Source organism: Rhynchophorus ferrugineus, unplaced genomic scaffold (assembly GCF_030347505.1).
Source record: "Rhynchophorus ferrugineus isolate W39M unplaced genomic scaffold, kcgeb_rfMv2 rfM3, whole genome shotgun sequence".
NCBI lineage: Eukaryota > Metazoa > Arthropoda > Insecta > Coleoptera > Curculionidae > Rhynchophorus > Rhynchophorus ferrugineus.
In genome coordinates, this window is record NW_027472582.1 from 61337839 (window position 1) to 61355865 (window position 18027).

General features: G+C 30.5%; 3 protein-coding genes and 1 long non-coding RNA gene across 4 annotated transcripts in view; 3 read left to right on the forward strand and 1 right to left on the reverse strand.

Moving 5' to 3' along the window:
* The window catches only part of LOC143193695 (hydrocephalus-inducing protein), a 73878-nt gene extending 62438 nt beyond the window's left edge, over window positions 1–11440 (forward strand). Inside the window, exons 56-61 of the mRNA XM_076400010.1 lie at window positions 249–394; window positions 450–594; window positions 4148–4693; window positions 10623–10847; window positions 10912–11057; window positions 11112–11440. Coding sequence (XP_076256125.1) covers window positions 249–394; window positions 450–594; window positions 4148–4693; window positions 10623–10847; window positions 10912–11057; window positions 11112–11433 — 1530 coding nt within the window. The 3' untranslated portion in view covers window positions 11434–11440. The remainder of the gene's footprint in view (window positions 1–248; window positions 395–449; window positions 595–4147; window positions 4694–10622; window positions 10848–10911; window positions 11058–11111) is intronic.
* A 31-nt stretch (window positions 11441–11471) lies between these two features.
* On the forward strand, window positions 11472–12467 carry mRpL10 (mitochondrial ribosomal protein L10). The gene is made up of 3 exons (XM_076398002.1): window positions 11472–11603; window positions 11668–12165; window positions 12226–12467. Exons 1-3 carry the CDS (start codon window positions 11582–11584, stop codon window positions 12426–12428), a joined length of 723 nt encoding a protein of 240 aa, XP_076254117.1. The 5' UTR covers window positions 11472–11581; the 3' UTR covers window positions 12429–12467.
* Window positions 12420–13274, reverse strand: LOC143192583 (uncharacterized). Its single transcript, XR_013004822.1, has 3 exons — window positions 13032–13274; window positions 12751–12977; window positions 12420–12699 (listed from the first exon to the last, which is right to left on the reverse strand). It is a non-coding gene; the product is annotated as an uncharacterized LOC143192583 (long non-coding RNA).
* Window positions 13275–13451: 177 nt separating this feature from the next.
* Window positions 13452–16136, forward strand: Tpr2 (Tetratricopeptide repeat protein 2). The gene is made up of 9 exons (XM_076398001.1): window positions 13452–13590; window positions 14001–14216; window positions 14278–14550; window positions 14605–14737; window positions 14790–14983; window positions 15043–15189; window positions 15248–15406; window positions 15463–15641; window positions 15718–16136. The coding sequence occupies exons 1-9, from the start codon at window positions 13517–13519 to the stop codon at window positions 15813–15815; spliced, it is 1473 nt and encodes a 490-aa protein (XP_076254116.1). The 5' UTR covers window positions 13452–13516; the 3' UTR covers window positions 15816–16136.
* The last annotated feature ends 1891 nt before the right edge of the window (window positions 16137–18027 follow it).

An 18027-nucleotide genomic window follows, 5' to 3' on the forward strand; every position in this document is an offset into this window, starting at 1 on the left:
CTTGCTCTTTCTGATTACTAATTGTTCCGGCACATAAATCGTGATCTGTCTGAGCCATGATGAAGATACCAAAAAATGAGTCGATTGATATCGAAATTTGATAGGACCTAATTTTTTACCTCTGACTTCTAATTTTCCTGACCATTTTTATGTTATAAACTCTTATTCCTATTGCTTATTGCTTATTTAAAAATAATAAAAATGGTTAGTCCCTTTATCTAACACAAATAATGTTGCTATTATTACAGGCGCAGTGTTTAATTAAGGAACATAAGGATCCCCTTATATTACTATTAAAAGGAACTTCGGTTAAAATCCCGCAGCCATTAAATACCATAACATTCACTTGTAATGTTAGGTCAGAAACCGTGCAAACAATCAATATCAACAACAAGTAAATAAATATTCACGTCTGCGTTTTGTTAAAACTACCAGTCAATTTATTGCAGCTCGTTTGACTCTTGGGACATTAAATTGGATACATCGAACGATGTATTCTCTGCCATCAGGGAGGTGGTGGCTTTGCCACAAAAAGATACTCCAGTAGAGATTAAGTATGCTCCAAAAACGATGACTACATCTGAACCACATAAGGTAATTTGTACTATTTATTGTATATTAAAAATGTTTTTAATGCATCCAAACTATCAACAACACTATATGAGGTGCTTGCATGTATTTTGATCAGCAATATTCTATTGGTGAAAATGCGAAGCATACTAGGGAAACATCCTATTTGTAGTTGACATAAAAATACTGCATAATAAATCTTTAGCTAAGCATTCTGCAATTGAAAATTATTATTTTAATGCGCTTAGAGTAATAATCAACAACATTACTAGTTTTTTATCAATTTTCCCCTAATTTGAAATAAGACCGGAACACCGGTTCCTGTTTTCTTGGATTTGGCGGTATAAGTCATTGTTTATATATTGAATATAGTTTAATATTTTAATTATGACTTTATAATCAGTAATAGTAGCAGAAAATAACGGAGCGCCACGTAAATATATTAATGTACTCTTACGCAAAAATGAACTACTGAAGGAAGTTCGAAGACTCGAAGAGATCCGGACGTCCCAAATCTAGGACAACACAGGAAGATAAGTTCTGTATATCTTCATAAGTCTGTACTGTACATACTGTTAAGCATAGTAGTGATAGCGTGATTGTTTTGGTATGCTTTGGTAATAATAAACCCGGCCATATAATTAAAATTGTTGGGAAATCCAAACAAAGAAGACTATCCAAAAATGATTCATGGAAAATGCTACTCATTCTGGATTGAGTCTAATTCCCTAATTCCCTGAATATTTGTTTTTAAAAATCAAAAATTTCAAAGCTAGTTTCAGAATGAATTATTATCGATTAATATTAATAATTAACTTAATAGAATAGTGAAAAATATGTGCCCATCCAGCTCAGCACAGTTCTGAAGATCCTTACAAAATAAATGAAAGTCTTAATACACTTCGAATACTTCGCACTTCGAATCATAACTATCATCATATAAATATTATCTGATTTATTGTTTTTTAAGCTACGTTATTGTTTCCAAACGGCAGTAGGCAAAACAGTTAAATAACCTAACTGTTAAATTCGGTGGAAGGTCATGGAACTCGCAAAATTGAACTACTTTTGAACGATATATTGTTGTAACAAAGACCAGCAGCAAAGTTATCCTCTTGCATGATAACGCTGGACCACATCTTGTAAGAACTGTTGCAGCTCGAATGGAATGGAACTCACTGACATTCACCAGGCATAACACGTTCTGATTACAACCAGAGGGGTGTAACTCCTATAGTAAGCTCTGCAGCAATGTTTCGCCCAGTTCAATCAGTAGAGGCGATAAAAACGCCACACTTAATTGGTTAGTTTAAATTGGTTATATAGAAAATACTGTAAATAGAAAATATTTTGTTTTGATTGGTCATCCATTTTACGTGACTACCCTATGACGTCACATTTATTAGCCAATGGGTTTCAAATAAAAACCAAATATAATTTTTGAAATAAATTTATTAAAATAAAACATATCCTATACAAATATAAATATAAGAATAAATGAAAAAAAAAAGATCTCATTTTGAGATCAGATCAGATGATCAGATTTTGACTCATTATCCAAATTGATCTTAAATAACTATAACCTTTTACACATTGACTATCACACCTTCGGAACAGCATACAATAGATAGATAACTTCATATGTATCTGGTAAAAACAATGTTATATGGCGATTTACTCTAGGACCTGTTCGTGAAGGAAAGGTAGATCTGAATTCCTCACTAAAATGTCTGTGATACACACACGATAACGATGATAAATTTGTATTGTTTTTAATCTAGATAATATATTTTTTACTTTAAACGATGTCTCCTTTCTGTAGCGGCTTTAGACACACAACATTTTTCTCTATCACGAGTGCATGTAATCAATTTTTATATTGATTAATAATTTAGTAAAAATTAAAGTACCACTGAAAATATGCACAACGCAAAATAAAGATTTCCTTCTATTTTATGGCGTCCAAAATGGATCCAAAGACTATATCACTTCCAACAACAAACTTAAGAATGATTGCATTCAGACAATTTAACCGAACCAATCAAATGCTTTTATTCTAACAATTTAAATTAGACAATCAGATGTTCCGATTGCAGCGCCATTTACTTTTAAAACTGAGCAAGACGTGTTTAAAGAATTAACGAATTTCTATTTTTTCGATGATTACTACTAATCATATCAATGCAGCATTGGTTGGCACACGCTTTCGCAATGCTGAAAAAATGCGAAAAAGAGGTGGATGACTTGATGATCGCCGCCAATCAACATCGTTCTTTCGATATTTGATTGATTGATATTTGATTGCCGTGTTGTCAGAAGAATAACAACAATTGTAGAAATTGTGTACCAATTTTTCTCAATAAAAATGCAATATTAAAATGAAAATATGATCAAAATATATGCAAGCACCTAAAATTTAAGATAACACATGGGCTGAAAAGTACCGGCCATAACACAAAATGGTGCTAGTTTTATCACACTTATTCAGTTAGTACAAAACCTTCAGAAGAAAGCTGTTAAAATTTCATGATATTCTACTCATAAGTTTGTGAGTTATTGTGCTAAGAGTGACACTAGTTTCGTTATTTTCAAAACAATTGATCAAAAACAATTTCGTGTTTTAATTTTACAATGCTTCTTGATGGGAAAAATACCGTTCAAGCGAATCAATGGCTTGAAAAGTGTTCTCAAGACTCCGCTTCTTCAGAAATACCAATAAAACGTTGGTTTGCTGACTTTAAACTTCCAAATGAGGAATGTGGAAACACCAGAAAACATAAAAAAATCCACAAAATCGTTTTGAATGATCGAAAAGTGAAGTTGCGTAAGTTAGCTAATATCATAAAGATATCAAAATAACGTGTTGGTTTTATATTGCATGAGCATTTGACTTATGATATAATAATTTTTGATAAAGCTCTGTTCAAAGTCGGTCGATATGTGACAATTGATGAAACATAGATCCATCACTCCGGAATCAAAATTATCGTCTTCTGAGTCGACAGCAATTGGTGAACCTCGTCCAAAGCGCCCGAAAACACAACAATCGGCTGAAAATATTATGGACTCAGTATTTTAGGATGTGCGTGGTGTAATATGCATCGACTATCTTGAGAAGGGAAATACCACCAACAGTGAATATTATGTAGCATTATTGGAGCGTTTAAAGGCCGAAATTGCAAAGAAACGACCGCATATGGCAACGAAAAAAAAATGTGTTTCATCGAGACAACGCACCGTGTCACAAGTCAATTAAGACAATCGCAAAACTACATGAATTGAACTTCAAATTGATCCCACATCTACTCACATCATCATCTCACCGATAAGAAATTTCGCTCGAATGAAGAGGCTATTGCTGAAACTGAGACGTACTTTGAGACAAAAGATAAATCGTCCTACAAAAGTGGCATTGAACGATTGTGTAGCTCTTTATGAAGATTACGTTGATGAATAAAACCAATTTTGAACCAAAAAACACGTTTTCTTTGTTGCGGAATATATTTTTCAACCCATGTATTATATTACTAATAATATATAGATATAGAATAATAATATAGATTTATTTTCTCTACAGGGAGACATTTTTATAAAATTACCTGATGGAAGTATACAGCTCTATAAATTGATAGGAAATTCATTACCTCCTCTAGCCGAGAAGGTCATAGAAAAAGAAATCAGTTGCAAAATACCTTGCTTCGAATTTCTTCCACTAGAAAATTGGTTGAACACAAAGCAAACATTCAATGTTACAACGGAAGTACTATCGGTGGTAACACCAAAAACACTGTATCAAATTTCCGGCACTAAATCCATTCAACTCGACGCTAAGGAATTAAAGACCTACAAATGGGGCATAACGCTTATAAACGAAGGGCCAATCCAACTAAGAGTAACCTTCACAAACCCCGAAACTAAAGAATACGTTTATTATGATCTTAACCTAAAGGCCCTTCCATGTCAGCCGTTGAAGACGTTCTCATTCCGTACAAAAATTCGGTCGTCAGAGACCCAACAACTACTTCTCGAAAACATAATAGACGTACCGATTACTTATTCCATGGAATGCTCAGAGAAATCCCTATATTTCGAGAAAGTCAAAAAATTAGAACCTTATACATCAGTAAGTCTGTTTTTTGATTTGTTGTAATTTTTTTTATAACATCTTTATTAGATACGCTTAGCACAATCTTAATTATAAATTAATTTATTACCACATTACATTTGTACTTGAATTAATTGACAAGCAAGACGAGTGCGAGAAAATACATCAATATATATTCCTCAATTATAAAATTATAATAACTTATAGCTATAGTTTACACTAAAGGTATACACTTTATATAAGTTCGTATGGTTTGGTTCGCTTCAATCTCCTGATATCCTGCGCGCTGTCCAGCAGTTGTATTGCTTCCACGTTAGTATGATTTAGTAATCTTCTTTCGCGAAATCTTGGATAACTTCCCAAATCCATTCGATTTCCAGGTCTTCGTTGGTTACGTAGCGATAGGCGTCGGTAATTAATCGAAGAACCTTATTTTGACAGCGTTGGATGACTAGTTGATTTGAATTTTTAGTGCAACCCCATAGGTCCAAACTGGCTTTATGACTGTCTTATAAATCAACCTCTTTGATTTTAGATCAAGTTGAGAGTATTTTCCGACTAACCAGTATAGTTGTTTTATTTTGGTTCTAATGCGTTTTGCTTTTTGTCAAATATGATGTTTGTTGTAATTATGAGATGTACAAATAAGCTATAGTATCCAACAAAAGAGTGTGCCATCGGCTAAGTAATACTGCCATAGTAAGATTTGATATCTGTCAACAATATAACCTTCAAGTATAAGCGATTCATAAAATTAAAGCATATAGAGGACAATCTGTTCTCAATAACGTTCTAACTAACGTTGGGAACTATCGACTGAAAACAGTCGAAACACTCGATAGTCGCAAAACAGTCGAAACAGTCGACAGTCAAAAAAAAGTAGTGACTGAAAATGGTAATTACTATTTTCAATCAAATGCACGGTTCGACTGTTTTTTTCCATTCGTGATGTCAGACGAAGATGTACGAATTCTTGTCTCGATCGAGGTTCGTAAATCGATCTTGCTAAATCGAGGTATATATTTAGGAAAACCCATTGGCCCTATCTTAGTCTCTGTTGTAATAATGTTTATGTTCTTAATAATATAAATAATGTTTATAGTAATGTAAATGAACATCACTACACCACATTACACAAGATCAAATGGTTTGATTATTTTGTGCGTATGTGTCCTGTTCTGGTGTTATCCAAGAATTGTATTATTTCGATAGTGACATGAGAACTAAGGTTGTCCTCCTGTCTCTATGCAATTATCTTAATTTCCTGAGTGACAGTCGGTATCTGAAAATTTCGATGTAAGTGATCAGTCCTGTAGTATCTCGGTGCACCTATAATACTTATCAGGACTTTGTTGTATTTATATTAGTTTTCACAAAACATTCACATAATTGAATTCCGTATGTCGATATAGGTTTCAATACTTCGTTGTATAGTAGCAATTTATTATGTACTGATTGTGATTTTTTTCCAATTAGCCAGTACATTTTCCTATATTTCAATTCCAGTTCTTTTCTTTTCTTCTTTATATGTTCCTTCCAGTGAAGTTTTGCATCTAGATTCATTCCGAGTTACTTAGCGTTGTTGTTTGGAATGATATTATTATTTATTATTATTAGTGCCTGTGTGGTCTGATTATACGTGAATTGCACATGCACAGATTTATTTTCGTATTTTTATTTTATTTTCTAGATTTGAGTCCAATTATTTGTATTGTCTCCTGCCTATTGCGTTGTAATTCTTATTTTTTCGCTATTGTACCCGACAGGATATGTAGAGTAAGTAAACAATTGGACTAATACACTTCCTTGTAGTCCACCTGCTTCAGCTTATCTTATAGGGTAGGCTTCTTCTTGTTTAACTCTAAACATACTGACTGTAATGTTATGAATAACGCCGTCATGCCTTATTGAAGGCTTGTCCTAGATCTAAGAATATAGCTGAACATACCGTTTTACCTTCGTAAGCTTTTTCACTTACCTGTTTTTCTATGCACCTGGTCAAATGTTGAATGTTTCTTAAGAAACTCAAACTGGTATGTAGGTATTAGGATTTTTTCTCTATGTAATTAGAATAATATGACAATGGTGACACAGGTGATAAAAATTGTCGAAAGGGTTTCAAAATATTACAGTCGGTGAATTTGGTATCGAAAGGAAAAAATATAATGAAAGGTAGATGATTTAAAAGAAAGCGAAATTGACCAATGAGTTCCAAACAATCCAAGTCGTCCTTATAGATCGTTATAAATTGAGATTGCAGTATAGGAACGTTCGGTCAAATCCTGCAAAATGATATATCATTTTGATCAAAATTTGGTCATTAATTTAAAAATCGTGATATAGGATCATTCACCAACAAATTTAAGTAGATTCCAGGTACCGTTCAATAGCATTTAGATAATATAACATAATAGCAACGGCAAAATAGTAAAAAGATATGTAACAATTCTTGTTTGCAATATTACCAAATATACGCTCAGTTTTTCATCTTCTTCGTGTTGTATTGGTTTCTATTTGCATGAAGTTGAAGGCACAGATACATCAAATTTAAGAAAATATTTACATGCAGAAACACATTTATTTTCACATTTTTTCACATTTCATTTTTTTACATTGGCCATTACTATGGACTTAGGAATTAAATATAGATCTGAAATACAAAAAAAAACAAATGAAATAGTATATGACATCTAGATGTTTTTTTTTTTATCAATTACATCTTACATTAGATATGCTTAGTACAATCTTAATTTACAAATTAATTTATGACTACTGTTATGTTGTACTTGCACTAATAAACTAGCAAGGTGAGTAAGGAATTAATATCAGTATGTATTTCCCAAATTAAAATAAAACTAAATTACTTAAGCTAAAGTTAAAAATACACTCATACATTAAACAAGTTCGTGTAGTTTGGTTCGCTTCAATCTTTTGATTTCCTGCGTGTTGTCCAATAGCTGTACCGCTTCCACGTTGCTGTGATTTAGCAACCTTATTTCATGTTTTAAAGCAAAATGTTGGCTCACTTCGTATATCCATTTGATTTCGAGGTCATCGTGCAGTTTCAGTGCGAGTATCTTTTGACTAACCATTACAGTTGCTTGAGTTGAGTCTAATCTGCTCCGTTTTTTGTCTGACATGATGTTTCCAATTTAACCTACCATCGAGATGTAATCCGAAATATTTAGCTGATTATATTCGGGAATCCGTCAAGTACTATAATTAAGTTTTTGTCAGTTCGCCGCAACAAAAAATTATTTTCATATCTTTTTTTCGAATGTCTTTTCAACAACCGCTGTAATCTAGATGGAAATGCTTAAATGGAATTCCTTATCTCACCTGACGAATTCATGAGTTTTTACAATTCTTTTCTAATAAAGTAGCTAAAAAGTAGCTAGCGATGACTGCAATTTGAATTTAATAAAATATATGAAACTACTTTTCTTTTTTTTTTGAAGTTTATTCAGTTTTATCAAGACCCTTAAAACTTATTTGTACATCCTATAATACTTATATAATCTAGCTACATCTATAAATATATATTATGTGAGTAAAAAAATAATCCACGGTTTTAAATTTTAAATAAAAAAAACGATTGATGTTTCTGTCAGTATTTATAGGATTACTTTGACGACAATGGTCTGATACAAACTAATAATCCTCAGTGACGTCAATGCAGTATTTACACGTTGATAGTTGGTAAGATTAACGAATTATCAGCGATTAATACATTCTCAACCGAGGTATAGTAACGTAGTAACTGAGCTCTGTAATTCATGTGAAGCCATAGGTCTAATTATTAAAAAACTTCCACTAAAGTTTGTTCATAATGAATTGTCGAATTAGATCCCATATTCGAATAACATTTAGACAACTAATATGTTCTATTAATTTTAAACAGTCTCTGTATATCTCTAAACCAACAAAACCATGATGCTTGTTTTTTCTAAAATAAATATATACAAATTTCAACTAGAGCAATATATTTTCAGGATTATCTAATAGACCAGGAGTGGCCAGTTTTTCTGTATAGTCCTTCCAGTAAAACATCCAATGCACGTCATCAAAATTTATAATGAAACGTTGTTTAAGTCAATCAAATTTAAGTTTTCGTTTATTTTGACTCTGAGAAAAAAATACTAATGTAAATAAAATAAGTCAAAGTTGTTTTATTATAACGTTATAAAATATAGTTTATTTTTACATTATAACATATTAATGCATATTTATTGAAGGACTTGAATATTGATTTATTGAAGGAAACTACTATACTATTTGAGTTTTACAGTTAATTAAACAGCCACAATAGTTTCTAGGTTAGAGTTGTTTTATTATATTTACATTGACATATGACAACAGTGTAGACCAGTACCAACACAAATCGAATTTTATAGACCGATTTGGTTACATGTTCGAACCCATCAGACTCCATTCTGTCTATTTTTATCTAGAGTAATGCTAATTAGTAAAATAGGAAAGAAAAATGCTCCGAGCTGAAAAGGAATTATACGTTTTTATAAATTCACTTTCGCAATACGAGCACAGTGTTAATGATGCGCATTGGCTGTTTCATTGGAAGGACTAAAAGTGTGTCACGGTCAAGTTGTTGTCATATGCGTACTCTAAAGGGTATTAAATGCTTACTGTGTTTAAAAACTATTTTTTAATATACGGTGAATTCCAACGAGGTATTGGTAGATAAAATGTTAATAAAATATGTATTCAAAGTTATTAATTATAGCCTATCCAAAGTAGCAATGAACTCACGTAACCTAGATGTATAATGTATTGCCTATTGTAATTTGTAAATTCGTTTTAATACCAGACAATAGTTTCCTTCCCTTCGTTTATTTTATTCGTCTTCAAAATTTTAGTGCTCATAAGAGGTTATAAATCCGCAAACGTTGTTCTGGCGCTTTGCTTGTTTGGATAAATTTAAAATAGCTGCTTAATATTTATGATCACTCTGATTCAAAATGTTAAAATAAATTATAATGTATATATTTTTTTATTTATTATTTTATTTATATTGAATATTGTTATATATCAAAGTTCAAATAAATGAAATGTGAAGTGCGGCAACATTGCGACGTTTTAACATGAGTTAACAGCTACTTTTTTAGATTATAGATTCAAAATTAGTATGAATTGCTTTTTATTTCCTAAATCATTTGTTAAGTTTTCGAGATTTAGTCTCTTGAAGAAAATACATTTCTAGACCCAACTTTTATAGCAGCATTCCATGCAAAAAAATCTTTTTGCTGATCTATCAACAACTCACTGAGTACACCTCGTATTATTCAAAGGGCCAAAAAACTCACCCTTAAGGGAATGAAAAGAACATGGATAATAATTAACAATATTTATTAATTCAGAGTGGTTACAGATAAAGGCAGATTTCGAATTTACTTTGTTGCTTTAACGTTAATGGGTAGACAGTTTGTATATCTCTAATCAAGGAATCATAATTAGGTGTATATCCTAATAAAGATAACAATTCAATATGGGAATCAGTCAGGACCTAACGCTCTTTAGTTTTCGTTAGCTTCAAGTATGAAAATACCTATTTGCATAGCATTTGAACATCTACATTTGATACTGGTGATACTGACATATTTCTCTCGGTTGGTATTTTTCCAAAAATCTGTACATTTTTTCGCTTTTAAGATTAAGTCAATTTGTAAAAATATAATTTTATTTTCTAATATATTTTAATCAATATAAAATATGTCTAAAAATTTTTTACTAATGCTTCTCATAAGTAAACCTTTTTAAAAGGAAAATATATAAATTCCAAAATGTCTTTCATTTTTTCGAAATGCTGGAATCTTACTGAACTGAATTGAGGATAGAAAACAAAATGGTTTAAAAACCGGATTGCTGTTACTCTGCTAATATTTCGTCTGAAATCCTTATTAATGAAAAACTAAAATGAGAAAATTTCAAGGTTAAAATAGATCTGATTTATAAGCCAACTTTAGTCGAAGAAAAAGAAATAATACTAACTGCCTATTGCGAAGAACTGGGAACATACTTGTATAATGTAAAACTAAAATCAGACACTGCCGAATTAATGGACACAATTTCAATTAAAGCTGAATTAGGCGAATCAAATTCTAGAACAATATTATTTAATAATATATTTGACCAATTACTGGAATTTTCTGTAAAGGTATACCAAATCTATCTACGGGTATATATGTCGATAATTATTCTATTATTATAATTATCCTTAGATTGATAATGCCGAATTTTATATAACACGATGTCCACCGATCCTACCTGGCCAGTCTGAAAAAATTATCATCTGCTTTGAACCATCTCACATTGGTATACAAGAATCCATTTTATATTTAAGTTCTCCTATAAGTGGTGAATATACGTAAGTAATCTTGAAATAATTTATAATAAAATAATTAAAATATATTCTTTTTAGTTACAAATTGATGGGGGAAGGCATTATTCCAACCCCCAGAGGTCCGTTTGTAATTAAATATAATTACCCAACTATTATCGAATTTAAGAACCCCTTTTATGAAGATAAAATTTTTAATTATCAAATACAACCAGACCTGTTCTCTGTTGATTTGAACCAGGAGACCGTAAAAGCTAAAAAAAGCAGCAAGATATATGTCAAAATAAACATAAAGGAAAAACCCTTACAAAATACGATCACTGGGAAATTGATAATTTATTGTTCAGAACATCCCTCAGTATATTGGTCTTATTATTTACAATTTGATGATACATCTCTTTGAATACCATCAAACCTAAAGAATCATATTTTTTTTATAGTTTTATATATATATGATCAATAAAAATATATAACCCAAAATATTAAAAGGAAGAGGATTACCCATCTAACCTAATTTTTAAAACAATTTCAACTTTATAATTAATTAAAAAATGGCATTAATAGCTAGAAAAGGTATAATTAAATACAATATAAATGTTCATAATGACTCTGTTTACCTGATCCATATTATTTTTAGCAATATGCAGTACGCTTACCCCCTTAATACAAATAAAAAGATTTAGAGGAAAAATAAACATTCAGAGACCTAGAGCACCACATTTTGAGAGGGCCAAATATCTTGCATTAACAAAACCATGGTTTTTAAGTCAAAAAGGAAAAGATATTTGTGAGAAATTAAACACAAAGAAAAAAGCCGAACAAGAATTTAATCCCTTTCAAAATATAATAGCACACGAGCTATACAAGTCTTTAAATACTTCAAAATTAGTGACATTTTGCCACTATAACCCAATGACTAAAGAAGATGAGTTTAATGCTTATGTGATGTTACATAAGGAAGGAATGCATTTTAAGAAAGTCGGAAAGGAGACTGTGTCTCTTGCTGTTAAAGGAACACATTATGAAACCATCTTAGATTTTTATATATCACACAATATGATTATATTTAGTCCAGAACCAAAAATTAAAAAACTATTAAAAATTTTACGCAAGTTTCCACAGTTGATTCCATTAGGTAATAAAAATTATTTTTACCTACATTTGAATTTACCGTGATACATTTTTTATTTTTTAGCTGCTATTTATGAAAATAAATTAATCAGCAAAGATGAACTCATATACTACAGTGAAATTCCAGATCTTCAGGCAGCTCAAGCATTGTTTGTGCAAACATTAAATAATGTAGGTTCACACTTATTAAGCAATTTAAATAGCCATCAGACAACCCTTGTATCTCACTTACAACAAAGAAGCAAGCAACTAGAGGAATCAGAATAAATAAATGTTTATTGTTATAAAATACAATTGTATAAAATATATGTATATTTTATTTGTTTCCTTTTTTCCTTTCATTTTTCTTGGGCTTTTTTTCTTTCTCTTTAATGTTTAAAATTATTGGAGGCTGAATGTCATAGTTCAAATATAGGGCATAATTTGGCTTGCATAAATATTGGATAAGAAGTAAATTTCTCAAATAAATTCTATAAAAATATCCTAATATGTCAGTTGTTTCTTTAATGGTAAATATTTTCTTACTACTCGGAGGAAACTACAAAAATGCTTATGTATTATTCTATTTATTGTATTCAAATACAATTACCGGCAAACTATGGCACATCATTATATTTTTGAAATATAAATATACTTTTAATGGAGAAACGTCTATATTTCCAGTAAAATATAAGTGTGTGAGATAAAATTGCGATAAAACGCAACCGCATTTTTCATTATTAAAATTATATTTTTTACAGAATTTTATAACATCTGATATTAATTTAATAAAAATATATTTTGTGTTATTGTCTTTTATCTTTTCAGAAGAAAGTGCTAAAATATATGCCTAACATTAATAATTATCCATTATTTTAATGATAAAAATACCTATAAATTCTTCTAAATCTGCCTTATTTTTAATGTTCAACAATTTTTGTATACTTTTCTCATCAAGATATTCCCACTGTGATAATTTAGGTTCTTTTAATATTATTGTGGGTATATTGAAAGCCACAATTTTATTGGTGATTTCAATATCCGGTAAGACCGATAAGTTGTTTTCATTGCACAATAAATCATTTACTTTAGGTAGATTAAATTGTTGAAAAGTAGATATATGATTTGCTAATTCCTTTTTGGTGTACAATTGATTAGGATTTATCATTTTTAAATAAATGACAGAATGAATCATTTTGACAAGCGAGTTCAACGTTAGTAATTATTTAAATTTGAAGTATTAGATTTATTTCGGTCGAAAAACCAATTATATCCGCCAAATTTTGAAAGTGGTGGCGCTGTTTGATGGAGAGCACGCAGATGTCAAATCGATAGACAGAATCGGAACAGATACATAAGCAGACACAATTTTCAAGATGGTGGAGGTTGTAGAAGATGTTATTATGGATTCGGATGACAATGAAGAAATTTTTCCTAAAACAACAGAACAGTAAGTCCATTTTAAAATAATTATAATATTTTTATTTTCATAATTTCAAGTAGTAAATAATTTAATCAAGACACTTTTTGCTATAACATTTTCAATGTTCATTGTTCGTTTTTTTGTTAATATTCCTATTTTAAACAGTTGACACATTGATAAATTTATTTGTTATATTAATTCTGTACTCATGAAGTGTAATAAAATTGATAACATGCCAATTTTACTATAATTATAATTTTATCCTTCAAAATATTTATATTGGTTGTATATTTAATTTTCAGTATGCCAGTAGTAAATTCGTTGCACAGAAAGATCTAGAGTTAAAATAAATAACATTTTAGGACGCATTATATCGCATAATAATTCGCTTATAATATATATTAATATAAGGTAAACTAAAACTACTTTTTATTAAGGTTAGCCGAGCTAAAGAAAGAAAATGGAAACCAATTATTTAAAGTTAAGCAATACCGCTCTGCTCTACAATTCTACACCGAAGCCATCAATTTGTGTCCAGATATGGCAGCATATTATGGAAATCGTGCTGCTTGTTACATTATGTTAAACCGTTATAGAGATGCTCTGGAGGATGCTAGAAAAAGTACACAGCTGGATTCTCGCTTTGTTAAAGGGTACTATTGTTTTACAAATTATAGTAGTAATATATAACTTCCATTATTTTAATTATAATAGATTTAATCGCATTGCCAAATGCGGAATAGCCCTTGGTGATCTAGTCACAGCAGAAAATGCTGTTAGACAAGCAGAACAGTTACAGCCAGGTTCAACAACAGCTGAAATGAGAGCAATTGAGAAAATAAAATACAATGAAAAGGAAGCAGTTAAAGCAAATGAATCCAAAGATTTCCGAAAAGTTGTTTATTGCATGGATAGATGTTTGGACGAAGCACCTTCATGTGAAAAGTATAAATTAACTAAAGCAGAGTGTTTAGCCATATTGGGAAGGTAAATCAAATTGTACAAAATATACATGTATTTTATATTTTGTGCACATTTTAGGTTTCAAGAATCTCAAGAAATTGCTAATGACATTCTACAATTTAACAAGGCCAGTGCAGATGCTATATATGTTCGTGGTTTATGTCTTTATTATGAAGATAATATTGATAAAGCATTTAGTCACTTTCAACAAGTATGTTATAAATAAGTTTTAGAGAAAAAAAGCCAGTTTAATGTGTTTATAGGTATTAAGACTTGCACCTGATCATGTCAAAGCAATGGAACAATATAAAAAAGCCAAACAGTTAAAAAAAAAGAAAGAAGATGGAAATGAAGCATTCAGGCTTTGCAAATTCCAAGATGCTGTTAAATTATACTCTGAGGCTTTACAGATTGATTCTTTCAACAGGAAAACAAATGCTAAGTTGTATTTCAATAGGTACAATATTATATGATGAATTAACAGATAACATTATTTTTATATTACCAATTTTTTAGAGCTACAGCACTATCAAGACTCACTAAGCCAAAGGAAGCAATTGCTGATTGCACTGAAGCACTTAAATTAGACGATACTTATCTAAAGGCATTATTAAGAAGAGCAAAATGTTACATGGATATTGGTGAATTTGAAGAAGCTGTGAAGTAAGCTTTTATTTCTGACATTTTATATTTCATTAAATAATAAACTGTTTATTACCAGAGACTATGAAAAGGCCTGTAAGATGGATAAAAGTAAAGAGAACAAAAGACTCCTTCAAGATGCTAAGCTAGCCCTGAAGAAAAGTAAGAGAAAAGATTATTACAAAATTTTGGGCATAGATAGAAATGCCAATGATGATGAAATTAAAAAAGCATATAGGTAAATATCAAGTATTATTATAGGTTAAAAAATTATAGATACCATTTTAATTATAGAAAGAGAGCTTTAGTACATCATCCAGACAGGCATGCAAATGCTACTGATGATGAAAAAAAAGCACAGGAAAAGAAATTTAAAGAAATAGGAGAAGCCTATGGTGTACTGTCTGATCCAAAGAAGAAAGCTCGCTATGATAGTGGACAGGACTTGGAAGATTTTGATGGAGTTTCATCAGGTAAGAATGTAATGATGTGTTATGTTATTCCTCCTAAACTGTTAAGTGATAATTAACAAATTATGTTTTGTTACAGATATAGACCCTTCACAAGTCTTTGAGACTATGTTCGGAAATGCTGGGTTCACCTTTGCTAGTGGCTTCCCGAATGATTTTTCTTTCCAATTTCGTTAAATTTTAGTTTTGTTTAAATCACATTCCCACAATAACAAAGATATTTTTAAAAACAATCATTTTCTAGTAATTTATATTAGACTTTTAATTCTTTTTCATTTACTGATATTTTATTGCATCTTTTTTATTGCATTGCTTTCAATCAAGCTGTTGATATCCGTTATCTGTAACATATTAAAATATTGTTTTCCATATGTCTACTGTACTGTAAAATTTATAGCTTACTAGGCATACACTACTGCAATAAATATGTCTATTCAAATTGTATATATTAATGTTTTGCAATAGTCTTGCATTTATGTCCAATAAACTTACCTACATTTATGTCCAATAAACTTACCTACATCAAACATACATTTTATTTACAAAATTATATTGTTTATATATACGGATGCTTTAAAAAGACTTGAGTTTACACAATACTCTTTAAGTGTAAAAAGTCCCACTAAAAAGTTCAGTGGTGTATAGAAACCTTTACCAAGTTTACATAGTAGAAATGTATCGAAGAATATAGAATGACCTCAATATTTTTTTAAAATTTATTTATTACATTTTTACTAGTCGTTGCCGACTAACCTACAATTTGTCTTTACATTAACTTAAATCTAGGTATATAACTAGGAGGACCCATTGGCCCTATCTTAGTCGCTGGTGTAATGTTTATATATTAACACTACTATTTTTCTATGAACTGCACTACACAAGATCAAATGGTTTTATTCTTTTGAGAGTATTGTGTATTACTTTGATATTGACATGAGAATGGAGTCTGTCCCCATGTCTACTTGCAATTATCTTGATTTCTTGGGAGACAGTTAGTATCTGAAGGTCTCGATGTAAGTAATCAGTCCTGTAGCATCTCGGTGCACGTACAATACCTCTTCTTCATCTTCGGAACATCTTCGTAATTGTATTCCATATATCCGTACAGGTTTCAAGTTTTGTTTATATAATAGCAAATTATCCAATACATTTTCCTACATCTTAACTTCTTTCCTTTTCCATTTTACATGTTCCTTCGAGAATTTTGTATCAAGGTAGGAATAAATAACAAGTTTTAACATCACAAAAAACATAGCCTGTATACCTCTAGAATAGACATACGAGGAACGCCCAAGATCATAAATTTTAATACATAAGATGATTGACTATGTCGCAGTTACTAAAATTAGTGTGACAGATCGAAAGATGATTTCATTATCAATAAACAAAAGCACTATTAAACATAGTTAAGTTATTTTTTCAATGAGTGCCAATAAGTTGCAAATGCAACCACCAAATAACCATACTGTGGGCAAATAAAGCTCAGTGGTTTTGTTCAAAGCCCACATAAAGTAGCGAGTTAACGTAGATAAACCATAATTGGTAGAGCGGGTTTTTTTTTCATAGCAACAAAAGTATTTTTAAACCCAAGTAATTTTATATATTAGACTCTTGATATATTTTGTAACATGTTTTTATCGCTTTATGATAATATCAGCTACCTGTAACATAAAAACGGTATGTTTATATCGGTCTGGAAGATACGATGAATGATAAATATGTCTGGATACAAGGGTTGTTTTACATTGGATTAAGGTTGAGCCGGCAGTATTAAATGCTATATGTATTCAAAATTATTTCCCAAGGAAAAAGCGAAGATCACCCCGAAAAAGACGAATTTTTTATTGTATATAAACATATTTTATTGCTGACATATAAGAAAAACAGAAGACTTAGTTCGAGACACAATTCAAGTTCAAAGAAATAGACCTGGAAAATAAATTAATTTTTACGTGCACTTGTTAGCACCTCAGAAAATAAGATTTTTTTACAAATAATAATTGGACTAGTCCCAATTGTTAAAATTCGTAATACGTGATATAATATACTTAATTGTGTTATTCCTTCAATGAGAGCCATATGTCAAAAGCATTTCAGCCATATAAAAATGATTTGGAACCCACATTACGCAGTAAGTCCAACCCAGATAACTCCTAGTTGGTAAAAAAGAGAAACACAAAAATCATTTTGATATCCTCCACTTAACCGTAGAAAATATTTCTAGTCATTATATTTTAAAGAGCTCTAAAATTGTGTTTGTCCACATGCTTTGTATGGAATATCCTGTTCCAAGCGCAAAAGCACAATTGTATAATCGTGAAATGACGTTAAAATCGACAAAAAAAAGAGTTCCAAAGGAAAGTCATATCTCTAGTTAAATATTATTGGT